The sequence below is a fragment of the Mustelus asterias genome, chromosome 7, assembly GCF_964213995.1.
Source record: "Mustelus asterias chromosome 7, sMusAst1.hap1.1, whole genome shotgun sequence".
NCBI lineage: Eukaryota > Metazoa > Chordata > Chondrichthyes > Carcharhiniformes > Triakidae > Mustelus > Mustelus asterias.
The window spans coordinates 18,536,972-18,553,255 of record NC_135807.1 but is presented as its reverse complement, the minus strand read 5'-3'; the positions used below and the strand labels follow the sequence as shown (position 1 = coordinate 18,553,255).

General features: G+C 44.4%; 1 protein-coding gene across 5 annotated transcripts in view; it reads left to right on the top strand.

The window, feature by feature from the left end:
* LOC144495597 (receptor-type tyrosine-protein phosphatase mu-like) overlaps nucleotides 1–16,284 on the top strand; it is an 896,407-nt gene that overhangs the window by 847,062 nt on the left and 33,061 nt on the right. For 4 of the 5 annotated variants that reach the window (XM_078215746.1, XM_078215745.1, XM_078215744.1 and 1 more), the window contains 5 exons: nucleotides 4,584–4,700; nucleotides 6,574–6,728; nucleotides 9,873–10,008; nucleotides 13,479–13,628; nucleotides 16,036–16,209. In XM_078215746.1, coding sequence (XP_078071872.1) covers nucleotides 4,584–4,700; nucleotides 6,574–6,728; nucleotides 9,873–10,008; nucleotides 13,479–13,628; nucleotides 16,036–16,209 — 732 coding nt within the window. Of the gene's footprint in view, nucleotides 1–4,583; nucleotides 4,701–5,860; nucleotides 6,525–6,573; nucleotides 6,729–9,872; nucleotides 10,009–13,478; nucleotides 13,629–16,035; nucleotides 16,210–16,284 lie in introns of those variants that run through there. The other variant, XM_078215747.1, reaches the window with a different exon arrangement.

Genomic DNA, 16,284 nt, shown 5'->3' with positions numbered 1-16,284 from the left:
TGTTTAGCATCAAATCTATCAGAATTGCAGGAATCCTTGACAATACATTGGGCCTCGAAAGCATGGATATTAGTGAACAAAGCATATTTGCAATGGCTTTGTCCGCAATTTTACTCAAAGAAGATTGATCCGAGGCAAAAGAAGGCCATTCAGTCCATCGTGTCTGCACCGGCTCTCCAAGCGAGCATCATGACTTAGTGTCATTCCCCTACCTTTTCCCTGTACCCCTGCACGGTGTTATACTCAATTAATCATCTAATGCCCCCTCAATGTCTCCATTCAACCTGCCTCCACCACACTACCAGGCAGTGCATTCCAGACCCGAACCACTCGCTGTGTGATAAAGTTTTTTCTCACACCATTATTTTGTAAATTGAGTTTGTGTCTTTCTATGCCCTGTTTGTGAACTGAAATCCCACTCACCTGATGAAGGAGCAGCGCTTTGAAAGCTTGTGGCTTTTGCTACCAAATAAACCTGTTGGACTTTAACCTGGTGTTGTGAGACTTCTTACAATAAATGCTGGCCAGCCAGCAACGCTCATGTCCCATGAATGAATTTTTAAAAAATCCCCCACCAGTACTTCTCTTCACCTGGACTGTCCCATTATGCAACTGTTACATTACAGAGAAAAACGCCACTGAGTTTCTTTCTGTTGTAAGCAAGGTCAGTCTTGTGATGAGCAAAATTACTCCTGACTTCTAAAGTGTCTTTTCCTTGTGTATAGAAGAGAGAAGTGCTCACTTGATAATCTATGCATTTTCTGAAAAGGTTGGGTGAGGGAGCTAAAGTAGATGGCTCCAATTGAAAACCTATCGCAGGCACTGACACAATAGTTAAATTGCCTCTTTCCGAGTTGTAATTTCTATGCTTTCCCGACAGATTTGAAAACATTAGCCTGTCTTTCTTTCCGAAGCTCTTTCCACCTGTTTCGCCTCTCCCCCGTATGCTGGGGTTTCTTTATTGTTCAGTTCACATCTCAAGCAGATTCCTTTTCACCTGGAGTGCGTTGTATCTTTTTTTCTGTGTGTGTGTAGATTTTTAAATCGGAAAGATGGTTGTTTTTTTTTTCTGAGGTATCACCTAATTCCGAAAGTACAACAATTACCGCCCCGGACTGAACAGTGATTGATGGACAAATAGCCCAATTATGGAGTGCGGTAATGAGAAGCAGCAGTGAAAGTGGCCACTCTTTGGCAGGAGAGAGTGCAGAGCGGGAGCAAAGTCATTTAAGAACCATCAGAGAACAAGGGTTTTCATTTTGTATTTTCATGGCTGTAATTTGTTTAAAAATCAAAAGGCAATCAGCTAATTAATGAAGTTGACTGATTGGCTGATTCAGTGCAATCTGCCTTCTAATGGCACATTAATGAAACCTTTTTTGGTAATCAATATGCTGAAGGCAATTTGCTGTTATTAAGTGGCAGCAGCTTGGTGAAGAGTTTGTTGATAGCGTTCCTGGCAGCAGAATGTCAGCCTGCTGGCTGTAGCAAAGGGAAGTGCGGCGAATTGTGATTTAAACCTTGCCTGCAATGAAGGGAGGCAACTTATCAGGCTTTCTCAGTCACTGTTTATTGTTCTGTTTTATGTTCTGCCGTGATCAATTAGCACTCGTTTGCGGTACTATGAGAGTTTAAGAAGGGCTTTGTATACTTTTCCTATCTTGTTTTGACAGCTGAAGTAACTAATGGGCCAATCAGCTGGGCTTTACACCCAACCCCACAGCTAACCCACTGCCCATCCCTTCTTTTTATTTGTTCATGGGATGTGAGCGTCGCTGGCTGGGCCAGCATTTATTGCCCATCCCTGAGGGCATTTAAGTGTCAATCACATTGCTGTGGCTCTGGAGTCACATGTAGGCCAGACCAGGTAAGGACGGTAGATTTCCTTCCCTAACGGGCATCAGTGAACCAGTTGGGTTTTTACAACAATGGTTTCATGGTGATCATTAGACATTTAACTCCAGATTCTTATTGAATTCAAATTTCACCATCTGCCATGGTGGGATTCGAACCTGGCTCCCCAGAGCATTACCCTGGTCGCTGGATTATTAGTCCAACAACAATACCACTACGCCACTGCCTCCTTTGAGAATGTCGCGAAGAGTTGCCTTCTTCAACCGCTGCAGTCCATATGATGTAGGTACACCCACAGTGCTGTTATGGAGGGAGTTCCAGGATTTTTACCCCAGCGACAGTGAAGGAATGGCGATATATTTCCATGACTGTTGCGAATGCTTCAGCCGTGTCTTTTGCACTAATGTGCTGGGCTCCCCCATCATCGAGGGTGGGGATGTTTTTGGAACCTCCGCTTCCAGTGTGTTGTTAATTGTCCACCACCATTCGCAACTGGATGTGGCAGGACTGCAGAGATTAGATCTGATCCGTAGGTTGTGGGATCGTATAGCTGCTTTTGCTGTTTGGTAGACAAGTAGACCTCTGTTGCAGCTTCACCAGGTTGACATCTCATTTTTTACATGTTCCTGGAGTTGCTACTGGCATGTGTCCCCCCTCTTCATTGAACCAGGGTTGATCCCAGTCAGCACGGTCTGTGATGGTGCTCCCGAGCCATCCTTGGTGATGGACGTTGAAGTTCCCCATTCAGAGTACATTCTGCTTTGCCCTAACCACCCTCAGTACCTCCTTCAAATGGTGTTCAACATGGAGGAGCACTGATTCAGCATCTGAGGAGGGGACAGCAGTGGTCATCAGCAGGAAGTTTCCTTGTCCATGTTTGACTTGCTGCCATGAGACATCATGGGGGTCCAGAGTCAATGTTGAGGTCTCCCAGGACAATTCACGATTGATTGTATACCACTGTGTCCCCAGCTCTGGCGTTTCTGACCTGTCAATGGACATACATAGGGATGTGGATGGTGGTGATTACCAGACCAACACAAATCACCAACGGCTGAGTATCCATCCAGGAGAAGCTGACGGGACATGCGGGTCAACAGAGTTACAGTGAACATACCCTATTGAGCCAACCATGACATCTTTTATTCTGTTGTGGCCAGGTTGCCTTTGAACCTACTTTGTGCATTGACGTTCTACACGAGAAAGGTTACTCTTCATCTGCTACCTAATCCAATAGGGAACAAGGCACCAAGATGCCAATAGAGAGCATTTGGTGAGGAGATTGAACTCAGCAATGTAGGAGCTTAATGACTCAGTTGGTGCCCGAAATGTAGGCAAGACAAAATAGGGATGGGTGCTTTTAAAAATCCATCCTGTTGACGATATCTTGCCAAGCTTGAGGGGTTTAGCAGAAACTTTTATGTATTGCTCTAATGGGCACGGCTTTTCAGTAAAATAGAGTTTGACTTATAGCTAACATCATTAATTAAAAGCATACCTTTTTCTGTTAGGGTTCATCTGGCCCTGAGAAAACGATTTAGAATTGAATATATTTCTCCTCACAGCTCAAGAGGGGTGTACATGTTTGCTTTGCTGAGATTCCTCATCACCAGGCTGATTCCTGGGATGGCAGGTCTGTCATATGAGGAGAGACTAAGTCGGTTAGGATTATATTCACTGGAGTTTAGAAGAGTGAGAGGGGATCTCATAGAGACTTATAAAATTCAAACAGAGTTGGACAGGGTAGATTCAGAAAGAATGTTCCCGATGGTGGGAGAGTTCAGAACTAGGGGTCACAGTTTGAGGATAAGGGGTAAACCTTTTAGGACTGAGGTGAGGAGGATGGTAAATGTGTGGAATTCACGACCACAGAAAGTAGTTGAGGCCAAAACATGGTCTGGTTTTAAGAAGAAATTAGATATAGTTCTTGAGGCTGAAGAGATCAAGGGATATGGGGGGACGGTGGGATCAGGATATTGAATTCAATGATTGGACCATGATCAAGATGAATGGCAGAGCAGGCTCGAAGGGCCGAATGGCCTACCCCTGCTTCTAGTTTCTATGTTTACCCTTACATAAGGAACAACATGGCATAAGAAAAGAAACCAGTTCCAGTATAATGTGGTACTGGGACAGGTTACAGGGTCAATATTAAAAACTGAAAATGCCATCAATTGAAATCTCCGAGATCAGTCAACGTCCAGATCGTTCAGGATGCGTGAAAAGCACCGGAATGCGAATATATAGGTCACCGCTTCCGTACGAATAATATCAGGATTCTGCAAATTAGCCAGAGGATGGATTTTCAATTCAGGTGCAATTTATAGATTCTCTGCAAAATCTTCGACTGTTGTCTTTGTGGAAAATTTGCGGGACAAATCTGCAATTTCACAAATCTGAAAAAAGGCTTAGAGGCTAGCAGCTTAAACCAGTCAGGAGATAAAGTTCTGCCACAGTGGGGAAAAAAAATCCAAAGGCACTTGCCACAGTGATAGATAAACTCATCTCCTAAAGCTGTGTCTCTACTAATAAAGGAAGCTAAAGCAGTGACACAACATTCTCTAACATTATCCCTGGGCTAATTTTTTTGAATTTCTGGAGATAAATTTACTTTTTTTTATCTGCATGGACTTCAGCCGTTTTAAATAAATCTTTTAATACTGTACTATGAAAGAAGAAGAAAAAATCTTATAATTGTTGATTATCTTAATATTGCTCTGTGCCGACAGGTAAAGTGCTGCAAGTATTGGCCTGATGACACTGAAATCTATGGCGACATTAAAGTAACTCCCATTGAGACAGAACTGTTGGCTGAATATGTGATAAGAACATTTGCAGTTGAGAAGGTAAGCCTTTTTAACGTCCAGAATTGTAATTCAAGGACTCTTATCAATTTCAAACTGGTGGTTGTCTCATGATGGTGAAATGGTCACAGATTTGAACCTATTTTATCCACCCTTGTTCTGTCCGAGTGCACGTCTGAAGCATCGTGTTCGGGCAACCCCATTGTTCCTAAGCAAGGGTTTGAAAACTACATGACAATTTGAATGTTTCGTGGATTGCTCCTTTTCACTGAGTCGACCTGAGTGGGTGTTGAATGTGCATTATGTAGGAATGAGGAGCAAATGGGGCGGCAGGATGGCACAGTGGTTAGCACTGCTGCCTCACAGCGCCAGGGACCCGGGTTCAATTCCAGCCTCGGGTCACTGTCTGTGTGGAGTTTCCATGGTCTCCCCGTGTCTGCGTGGGTTTCCTCCGGGTGCTCTGGTTTCCTCCCACGGCCCAAAGGTGTGTGGGTTAGGTGGATTGGTCATGCTAAATTGACCCTAGTGTCAGGGGGATTAGCTAGGATAAATGTTTGGGGCTATGCGAATTGCACCTGAGTGGGATTGTGGTCGGTACAGGCTTGATGGGCCAAATGGCCTCCTTCTGTACTGTAAGTATTCTATGATTCTGTGAAAAGTAGGCAAATTCAGCCCTTCGGGCCTGCTCCGCATTGTTGATTGTCAGAGTAGTGTTTGAATCTTTAGCGCCTTATGTGAGTTATTACTTCCCACACATAAATTTGTGGCTTGCAAACGCAACTTTAGCTCCTTCTCACGGAGAATGGATTTCCAGAAAATGGAACCTTAGAAGCACTACATCTACATGGTTGCACCTGTTGTGAATTCCTATTTCAATCCTCTTATCTCAATGTGAATTCTTAGTATCTCTGTGTGAGTTCTTCCCACCTGAGTGCAAATCCCTGTTATCACCATATGAGTTCCTGGTGTCTCGGTTTGATAGCTTTCCACCGGCAAGCGAGTTCCTGCTATCTTAATTCTCTTATCTCGATGTGAACTTCTATCTTGCAAATTTTACATTTCTCAAATCGGGAGCTAATTATAATTTGACTTTATTCTTAAAAGTAACTTTAAAAATGGTGTGAAATTTGCATGTGAATAGTGAAGGCTGTTCATCTTTACCTGCTACAGTTGTGTTTCACTTTATCATTATTTCTCATCAGGGACGAAGTAGAAAAGGTCGAGAGCTTCAAGTTTTTAGGTGTCCAGATCACCAACAACCTGTCCTGGTCCCCCCATGCCGACACTATAGTTAAGAAAGCCCACCAATGCCTCTACTTTCTCAGAAGGCTAAGGAAATTTGGCATGTCAGCTACGACTCTCACCAACGTTTACAGATGCACCATAAAAAGCACCCTTTCTGGTTGTATCACAGCTTGGTATGGCTCCTGCTCTGCCCAAGACTGCAAGGAGTTACAAAAGGTCGTGAATGTAGCCCAATCCATCACGCAAACCAGCCTCCCATCCATTGACTCTGTCTACACTTCCCACTGTCTCGGCAAAACAACCAGCATAATTAAGGACCCCAGGCACCCCGGACATTCTCTCTTCCACCTTCTTCCGTTGGGAAAAAGATACAAAAGCCTGGGGTCACGTACCAACCGACTCAAGAACAGCTTCTTCCCTGCTGCTGTCAGACTTTTGAATGGACTTACCTTGCATTAAGTTGATCTTTCTCCACACCCTAGCTATGACTGTAACACTACATTCTGCACTCTCTCCTTTCCTTCTCTATGAATGGTATACTTTGTTTGTATAGTGCACAAGAAACAATATTTTTCATTGTACACTAATACATGTGACAATAATAAATCAAATCAAATCAAATCTGTAATTATGTGGTTCTGAAAGAGACAAATGCAATTTGTTCTAACAGAGAGGCGCACATGAGATCCGGGAGATCAGACAGCTCCACTTCACTGGGTGGCCAGACCATGGTGTTCCATACCATGCTACAGGGCTGCTGGGCTTTGTACGGCGGGTAAAGACAAAGAATCCGGCGGGTGCTGGGCCTATAGTTGTACACTGCAGGTAGGTGAAGCCTCTTTCATAGCAACATTGGTCACATGAGTTGGCCATTCAGCCTGTTCTACTGATCTGGGGGTGGCACATTGGTTGGCATTGCTGCCTCACAGCGCCAGGGACCTGGGTTCGATTCCCGGCTTGGGTTACTGTCTGTGTGGAGTTTGCTCATTCTCCCTGTGTCTGCGTGGGTTTCCTCCGGGTGCTCCAGTTTCCTCCCACAGTCCAAAGATATGCAGGTTAAGTGAATTAGCCATGTTAAATTCTCCCTCAGTGTACCCAAACAGGCACCGGAGTGTGGCGACTGGGGGATTTTCACAGTAACTTCATTACAGTGAGAATGTAAGCCTACTTGTGACTAATAAATAAACTTTATTTTCTTTCTGATCTGTATTTCAATTCAATTTACCTGCCTTGGTTCCATGTTGTTACAGTTATCAGGTTTATAAGCTTGTTACACTTTGGAACTGTATTTATAATTTAAGGTCAAATGAAGGAGGTCATGCGACCTGTTCTGAAGTCTCCTGACAGTAACCCTGGATGGTTTGGTTACTGAAGATCAAAGGAAGGCTTATATTGTCTTTCTGAGAAGAAGGTGCAAGGTATTTACGCTCAGAGGCAATGGCAGCTGCCCTTGTGTTAAAAGTGGAGACTGAGTCTCCAAAGTTCTGGAAAGGTGTTGGGAATGTCAGGTTGTAAACAATTATGCTTTAAACTATGGTTTGATCTCTCAAAAATATCTAATTAGCATGCCTACCTAGTTACAAGGCCCATTTGATTCATCTTGCCCTGGCAGCAGGAGCCATTATAAAGATCAGGTGACAGGCTTTCATAGAATATCACGGGCAGTGTAATTAGTTTGGTTCTGGGTGAGAGAGAGCTGCTGGAAACCAGAAAAGGCTTGTATGGTTCACCATGCAGGAATATGGGTGGGAGCTCGCATTTAGCTTGGGCTAGAGGGAGAGTCTCAAGAAAAATGAAACCCGACTGTTCTAAGACATTTTGTAGATTGCAAGTTACCAGGCTGAGAAGAGAAAAGAACAGGAATAAACCCTCAGGAGCTAAAAATTCTTTTTGAATTGATTCTGGGAATGTTGAATGTCTCTATAAAGGACATCGTAAAGTATATTGTGAAGTGCCTTTTTTCCAATTGGGCTAAGAATTAGAAGGGCATTATATTCTGTGATTTTAAATATAAGTTACTGACAAAGATAGTGTTTAGTTAATAGTGTTTTTTAGTCATTTGTTACTGTAAAAATCTTAAAACATGAAACCTCAATGTATCATTCTTTCAGCTATTAACTGGAAGTTCAAATTTCTTTTCTAGAAGTTATTGGTGTCTGTGAGGATCGTAAAAATATCCCTTCATAGACTTTTACCGAACAAAACTCTATCGAACTCACTTCTGAAAGTTTCAAAAAGAATATAGTTGCAATAAATTGACCACTTTTCTATTATGACAGTATCTTGGGTTATGATGATATATCTTGGGTTTAGAATTTCAACTTAATGCCTGGGCATAAAACTGGTGTTTTACACGCAGAAAGCACTGATTTTATACTTCCATTGATCCTAAAAAAAACAATTCCATATCCATGCAGCAAGTTAAAAATCTTGCACTTGAATACTCTTTGTTGCTTGGTAAGTTCGCCTCAAACCTTTTACCACTCTGAAGGCCTCTGAGAAAGAAAGTGACGGGTCCAATCCTCACTCCCAGAGAATTTAGCGTACAAGCGAGGCCGACACTTCAGTGTGGTGCTGAGGAAGACAATGAACCAAGGGTCACACCAAACGCCAATAGACCTACCTCACACTAAGATGATCTTTCTCTACACCCTAGCTATGACTGTAACACCACATTCTGCACTCTCTCCTTTTCTTCTCTATGAATGGTATGCTTTGTCTGTATAGCGCGCAAGAAACAATACTTTTCACTATAGCAATTCATATGAAAATAATAAATCAAATCAAATCTATGTGCCCATTCAGGTGGATTAAAAGATCTATTGACACTTTTCAAAGAGTTCTCCCTGTAACCAAAGAGATATGTTTCCTGCAACGAACATCATGAAACAGATTAGCCAGTTATTATCATACAGGCATGGGTGAAGTCACACCTGGCGTATTATGCGCAATTTCAGTCTCCTTATCTGAGGAAGGATGTCCTTCCTGTAAAGGGAGTGCAGCAAAGGTTTCCCAGGCTAATTCCTGGGATGGCAGGTCTGTCATATGAGGAGAGACTAAATCGATTAGGGTTATATTCACTGGAGTTTAGAAGAGTGAGAGGGGATCTCATAGAAACTTATACAATTCTAACAGGATTAGACAGGGTAGATTGAGAAAGAATGTTCCCAATGGTGGGGGAGTCCAGAACTCGTGGTCATAGATTGAGGATAAGGGACTGAGGTGAGGAGAAATGTCTTCACCCAGAGGGTGGTGAGTGTGTGGAATTCATGACCACAGGAAGTAGTTAAGGCCAAACTGTTGTTTGATTTAAAAAATAAATTAGATATAGCTCTTGGGGCTAAAGGGTTCATGGGATATTGGGAGAAGGCAGGATAAGGATATTGAATTTGATGATCAGCCATGATCAAAATGAATGGCGGAGCAGGTTCGAAGGGTTGAATGGCCGACTCCTGCACCGAGTTTCTGTGTTTCGGTCTCTGGGATCTTGCTGTCTGCAAATTGCCTGCCCCACCCCCATGGCTGTAATTGTTCCTTGGTTGACCAGCATAGACCTGATGGGCTGAATGGCTTTTTCTGTGCTGTGCTGTCATAGACCTCGATCGCTCTATGAAACGCTATAATATGCTGAGATTATGGCAGGCGCTATATAAATGCAAGACTTTTATCTCTTTTGTGTGATTGATTTGAGGCGATCACACAGATTTAATTTTCCAAAGAAATGGCTTGAGATGAGAGGAGACTAATGCAATGAGAAATTGTGTCTATCTGTCAACATCCAAATGAATGAAGACCATTAACAGATCCAGGGTCATTTAATTTGTCATAAATTGTAGCCATTTCACGGGCACTACAGTGGCTGAAAAGATTGATAATTCTATTCCATTTCAAAGATTCACGATTTAAATGTCCCTGGCTGGCTCGGAACGGTCAGTAAGATAATATTTATTTCATTTCTCTTCCTTTCAGTGCTGGAGCTGGAAGGACAGGCTGCTTCATGGTGATTGACATCATGTTGGACATGGCGGAGAGGGAAGGTGTGGTCGATATCTACAACTGTGTCAGAGAACTACGATCCCGCAGAGTCAACATGGTGCAGACAGAGGTACCGAGTCTTCCTTTAAACACCCGGAATAAACACCAATGTTCTTAGAGTCCAGGAAGGCAATAACAGCTGTGACACCCGCATCCCATCCTTCCCACCTGACAGCTCAATGTACAGGGGCATAGTTTCCTGCTTTAGCAATTGCTCTTTGTAGTGGTCTGAGTGCACACGCACATGCACACACACCTTCTAAAAGGGAACACCTTTGAGCGAACGACCCATCGGGTCTGCACCAACCCACCAACAGAGCATCTATCCCAGGCACACCTCCTATCCCTGTCACCCCACATATTTACCCTGCTAATCCCCCTAGCTTACACATCTTTGGACATCAAAGGTGGGATTTTATGGCCTCGCCCATACCAAAACCGTAAAATCCCACCCGAGGTCAACAGAAATTTCCATTGTCCGCCCCTCGCCCGTTTTCTGACAGGGCAGTAAAATTCCAGCCCAAGAGACAATTCAGTATAGCCAATCAACCTAACCCGCACACCTTTGGACTGTGGGAGGAAACCGGAGCACCCGGAGGAAACCCACGCAGACACGGGGAGAATGTGCAAACTTCACACTGACCCAAGCCAGGAAGTGAACCTGAGTCCCTGGCGCTGTGAGGCAGCAGTGCTAACCACTGTGCCACCGTGCCAACCTCAATTTTAATGCTAGTGTGTGGGACACTCTCTTCTCATTTTGTCACTCAGTGTCAGATCAAGTATACTGCACTTGCAGAGTCAAGCAACCATTGTTCTGTGTCAACAATGTATGGTAGTCTCAGAAAAGCAACTCAATTGGTAGGTGCTTACTCCACTTCCCACACCTTGGGGTATATGTTCCTCCAGCATGAAGAGAAGTGGAAGCTAGGTGGTGAGACATTAAAACAAGAAGGCCTGCTTTATGCACAGGGTTACCAATCAAATCTGTGACCAGAGGATAGTAAGAAGTCTCACAACACCAGGTTAAAATCCAACAGGTTTATTTGGAATCACAAGCTTTTGGAGCACTGCTCCTTCATCACGTGAGTGGAGAGGTGGGTTCGCAAACACGGCATATATAAACAGAGACTCAACTGCAAGATAATGGTTTGGAATGCGAGTCTTTACAGGTTCAGACAATGTGAGTGGAGAGAGGGATAATCACAGGTTAAAGAGGTGTGAATTGTCTCAAGCCAGGGCAGTTAGTTGGATTTTGCAAACCTAGGCCAAATGGTGGGGGTATATGTAGTGTGATAGTGGAGGATAATATATACATGTGTCCTGACATCCTCTGAGTGAAATTGTTAGTGCTGTGTTAATCCAGGGTAGGCTTTGCAAGGCTTGTGGGTAGTTCTGGTCACCTCACTACAAGAAGGATGTGGAGACACTGGAAAGAGTGCAAAGGAGATTTACCAGGATGCTGCCTGGTTTGGAGGGTAGGTCTTATGAGGAAAGGTTGAGGGAACTTGGGCTTTTCTCTTTGGAGCGGAGGAGGTTGAGAGGAGACTTGATAGAGGTTTATAAGATGATGAGGGGGATAGATAGGGTGAACGTTCAAAGACTATTTCCTCGGGTGAATGGAGCGGTAACTAGGGGGCATAACTATAGGGTTCATGGTGGGAGATATAGGAAGGATGTCCAAGGTAGGTTTTTTACTCAGAGAGTGGTTGGGGTGTGGAATGGACTGCCTGCAGGGATAGTGGAGTCAGACACTTTTGGAACATTTAAGAAGCTATTGGATAGGCACGTGGAGTACTTCGGGATGATAGGGAGGAAATAAGCTTGATCTGGGTTTCAGACAAAGCTCGGCACAACATCGTGGGCCGAAGGGCCTGTTCTGTGCTGTACTGTTCTATGTTCTATAAGGTTGCACCCTCAATTCTTCCTTAAGGCCAAAGGCATTTGACTGTTACCTGTTCCTGCCATTGAAGTGTCCTCAATGGAAGCTCAGCAGCCTCCCAAACTGCAGCCGCTGAGGGTACGGCTGCATAGGAGGATTATAACAGCAACATGTTTATACAGCACTTTGAAGTAATGAAGTGTCCACAGGAGCATTCTGAAGCAAAGGATGACACCGAGCCAGAGAAGGAACTCGGTCAGAGAGGTCAATTTTAAGAAGTGTCTTAAAGGAGGAAAAGCAAGCACAGAGGTAGAGGCGTAGGGAGGGAATTCCCGAGCCTGGGACCGAGGCAAATGAAAGCACGACCACAAATGGTGCAACAATTATAATTGGAAATGCACCGGAGGCCACGGCTAGAGGAGTGTGGATATCCCGCGGGGGTTGTGGGGCTGGAGTAGATTATAGAGATAGGGAGAGGTGAGACCATGGAGGGATTTGAAAACAAGGATGAGGATGTTGCCTAACCGGGAGCCAGTGTAAGCCAACACGGGTGATAGGGGAACAGGACTCACTGCAAGTTAAGGCACGGACAGCTGAGTTTTGGATGACCTCAGGTTTACAAAGGGTAGAATGTGGGAGACCAGCCAGGAGTGCGTTGGAATAGCCCAGTCTCGAGGTAAAGAAGGACATAAATGAGGGTTTCTTCAGCGTTGAAGCAGAAGAATCAGGCGACTTTACAGAGATGGAAGTAGGTGGCATTTGATTTGATCTAATTTATTATTGTCACATGTATTAGCGTACAGTGAAAAGTATTGTTTCTTGCGCGCTATACAGACAAAGCATACCATTCATAGAGAAGGAAAGGAGAGAGTGCAGAATGTAGTGTCACTGTCATAGCTAGGGTGTAGAGAAAGATCAACTTAATGCGAGGTAGGTCCATTCAGAAGTCTGACAGCAGCAGGGAAGAAGCTGTTTTTGAGTCGGTTGGTATGTGTCCTCAGACTTTTGTACCTTTTTCCCAGTGGAAGAAGGTGGAGGAGAGGATGTCCGGGGTGCATGGGGTCCTTAATTATGCTGGCTGCTTTGCCGAGGCAGCGGGAAGTGTAGACAGAGTCAATGGATGGGAGGCTGGTTTAGTATTAGTATTTAGTTTCATTTGCACGACTGAGTTTGGAGCTCATCTCGGGAACAATAAGGTACCAAGGTTGTGAACAGACTGGCTTAATGTTCGTTTTTGCTAGGGAGAGGGATGGAATCAGGCGCTAGCGAATGAAGTGTGGATTGAGGACTGAAAGCAATGTTTGAAATATTTCACTGTACGAAATGTCCATGTGTAGTGTGTGTGTCAGAAACACAAACCGTTCAGCAGTCAAATGGTTAAAGAGTGTGAAATTAGCAGTACAGTGAACGGATAATGAATAATCAGACAGGGTATGTTTGAGGATATTATTGTGCAGTGGTTTTTCCTTAATGTACACTGAAACCTTTCTGGATCATTTAGTGTGATATGAATCACACCTTACTCAGCATCAAATCATTAAACTTCGTGCTCAGAAGATGCAGCTGGGAAGAGCTTCTTGAATCATTAATTCCTGCACATAAAATGATTCCACTGTGATTGAAAGTTGGCTGCATTGTCTCTCTCTTCTCAAACTCAACAGGAGCAGTATGTGTTCATCCACGATGCCATCCTGGAGGCCTGCCTATGCGGCGACACGGCAATCCCAGCCTCTCAGCTCAGGTCCGCGTATTACGAGATGAACAAACTGGAGCCACAGACTAACTCCTCTCAGATAAAGGAGGAGTACAGGGTAAGCATGCACATTTCCAACAATGTAAAACGGGTTTTCTGCAAATGACGATTGCACCTTCTTTGATTTACTCACTCACAGGACCTGAGCATCTCAGTTCTTGTCAACCATTCCTACTTTGCCCTTGAGAAGGTGGTGGTGGCAAGCCACCCTCTTGCACTGCTGCAGTCCATATGGTGAAGGTCCACTCACCTCACTGTCATACAAGTAGTTCCAGGTCTATTTAGGTATGGGACACTCTCCTTCATTGGCAGAGGTATAGAATATAAAAGTGAGGATGTAGGGTGGAATTTTTCCGTCCTGCCCACCACGGGAATCGTAGCGGGCAAGACATAAACCGTGCAAAGGTCCGTTGAGCTCGGGCGGGATTTTTCAGCCTTGGGGCAAACTTGGCTAAAACATCCCATCCATAATGTTGAGGCCACAACTGGAGTATTGTGCGCAGTTCTGGTCACCATATTACAGGAAGGACAGAATTGCTCTGGGGAGAGTGCGGAACGGGTTTACAAGGATGTCGCCAGGACTAGAAAAGTGTAGCCAAGAGGAGAGATTGGATAGGTTGGGGTTATTTTCCATGGAACAAAGAAGGCTGAGGGGTGACTTGATGGAGGTGTGCAGAATTATGAGGGGCAGAGGTAGAGTGGACAGGATAAAATTCTTTCCCTTGGTGGAGAATTCTAGAACCAGGGGACATAGATTCAAGATAAGTGGCAGTCGGTGTTGAGGGAACATGAGGAAAAAACTTTATACACAAAGGGTGGCCAGTGTCTGGAATTCGTTGCCCGAGTTGGTGGTGGAGGCAGAGACCTTAAACTCCTTTAAAAAGTAGCTGGATCTGCACCTCAAGTGCTGTAAGCTGCAGGGCGATGGGCTGGGTGAAGGAAGGTGGGATTAGGAAGGTGTCTTCGGGCTGGCATGGACAGAATGGGTCGAATGGCCTCCTTCTATGCTATAACTTTTCTATGATTCTATGGGCTGAAGTTCAAATCTGATCCAAAAAAAATTCCACATCGTTAAAGAACATGCTTCAATGTCTAAATAAAACTCTGGTGGGGGTAGGGTGGCTTCAGTTGGCGAGGGGTGGTTAGTGGTGGTGGCAAAGAGGTGAGGTATTGATGTGTCTCAATCTCAGTTAATAGGCAGCAGGAACATATTTACCTGTTCATTGTCAAGCCAGAGCCAAATACAATTGGCCTTGTTAAGATTAAGATGGGTGAGACAAATCACAAGTCCATTTAATCATGCAGTTGAGGTTATTTGTTAGAATCTGATATAGTTCAGTATAGTTTGCACTTTTAGAACCAGGATGGGTGACTCTCGTTTTGGGTTTTGACACAGTGTATGCCAATCTCAATTATTCCAGCGATGGGCAAAGGAAGCAGGGTGATGGCACACACTCAACACCAACAGCCAGTGTAATGTTCAGAGAGAATGCAGCTTCCACTCAGCTCCTGATCTGAGTGTAAAGAAGGGAGGGAGATGGCAGGTTTTAAAGTTTATTTATTAGTGTCACAAGTAGCTTACATTAACACCGCAATGAAGTTACTGTGAAAATCCCCGCCTCCGGCACCTGTTTGGGCACACTGAGAGAGAATTTAACATGGCCAATGCACCTAACCAGCATGTCTTTCGGACTGTGGGAGGAAACCGGAGCACCAGGAAGAAACCCACACAGACATGGGGAGAACTTGCAAACTCCACAAAGTCAGGGTCCCAAGTTGAGAATCGAACCCTGGTCCCTCGCGCTGTGAGGCAGCAGTGCTAACCACTGTGCCACCGTGCTGACAGGTGTCTCTGTATAGAAGGAAATAACTAACAAATTGGAAATGAATTGCTGGTTCCGTGTGACCTGGCAAAGAGGTATTTATCGAGCCATAGAGATTGCAACAGGAAGGACATAAGGTTCTGTTTATCTGGCTAAAGTGGGTGGAAAATGATGCTGGGCAGGTGAGGTGGGAGTGATGGTAGGATTTGTGGTGGGTGAGGGTCGGTCACCTTCGACCTCTCACATATGTCGCCCAGCGAACAATTATTACTGGTGAAAATGGATGTTTCAGGGAAAGTTCAAGGTGAAAAATTGGAATGAAATTAGATAAGGCATTTTCCAAAACCTATGGCAACAGCCTGATGTGTGAGATCTGAAAAAACGCATAGTTCAGATGCCACATTTGTGAAGCATCCCACAATAATCATTTTGATGTTGGTTGGTGAGGCTTTACCTTTGAGTATTTGGCTAGAGTTCATGACAAGACAAGATGGGCTGAATAGCCTCCTTCTGTGCTGTAACTTTCCTACGGTTCTAAGTCATTTGTCAGAAGGATAAAGATGAAAAGATCGAATTAGCTTTTCTTAGGCCTTGTTATTCTGTAAGATTAGAAACACTCTTTTGTCATCTTTCTTCAATCAGACTCTGAACATGGTGACGCCAACACTGCGAGTGGAGGACTGCAGTATAGCACTTCTACCGCGAAACCATGAGAAGAATCGGTGCATGGACGTCCTTCCACCAGACAGATGCCTCCCGTTCCTGATCACAATAGATGGCGAAAGTAGCAATTATATCAACGCTGCGCTAATGGATGTGAGTAATTGATATTCCAATAATGAGGCTTGTCAAAAGCCTTAAGACAGCAAGAGACAGCGAGCGCAATGCTGC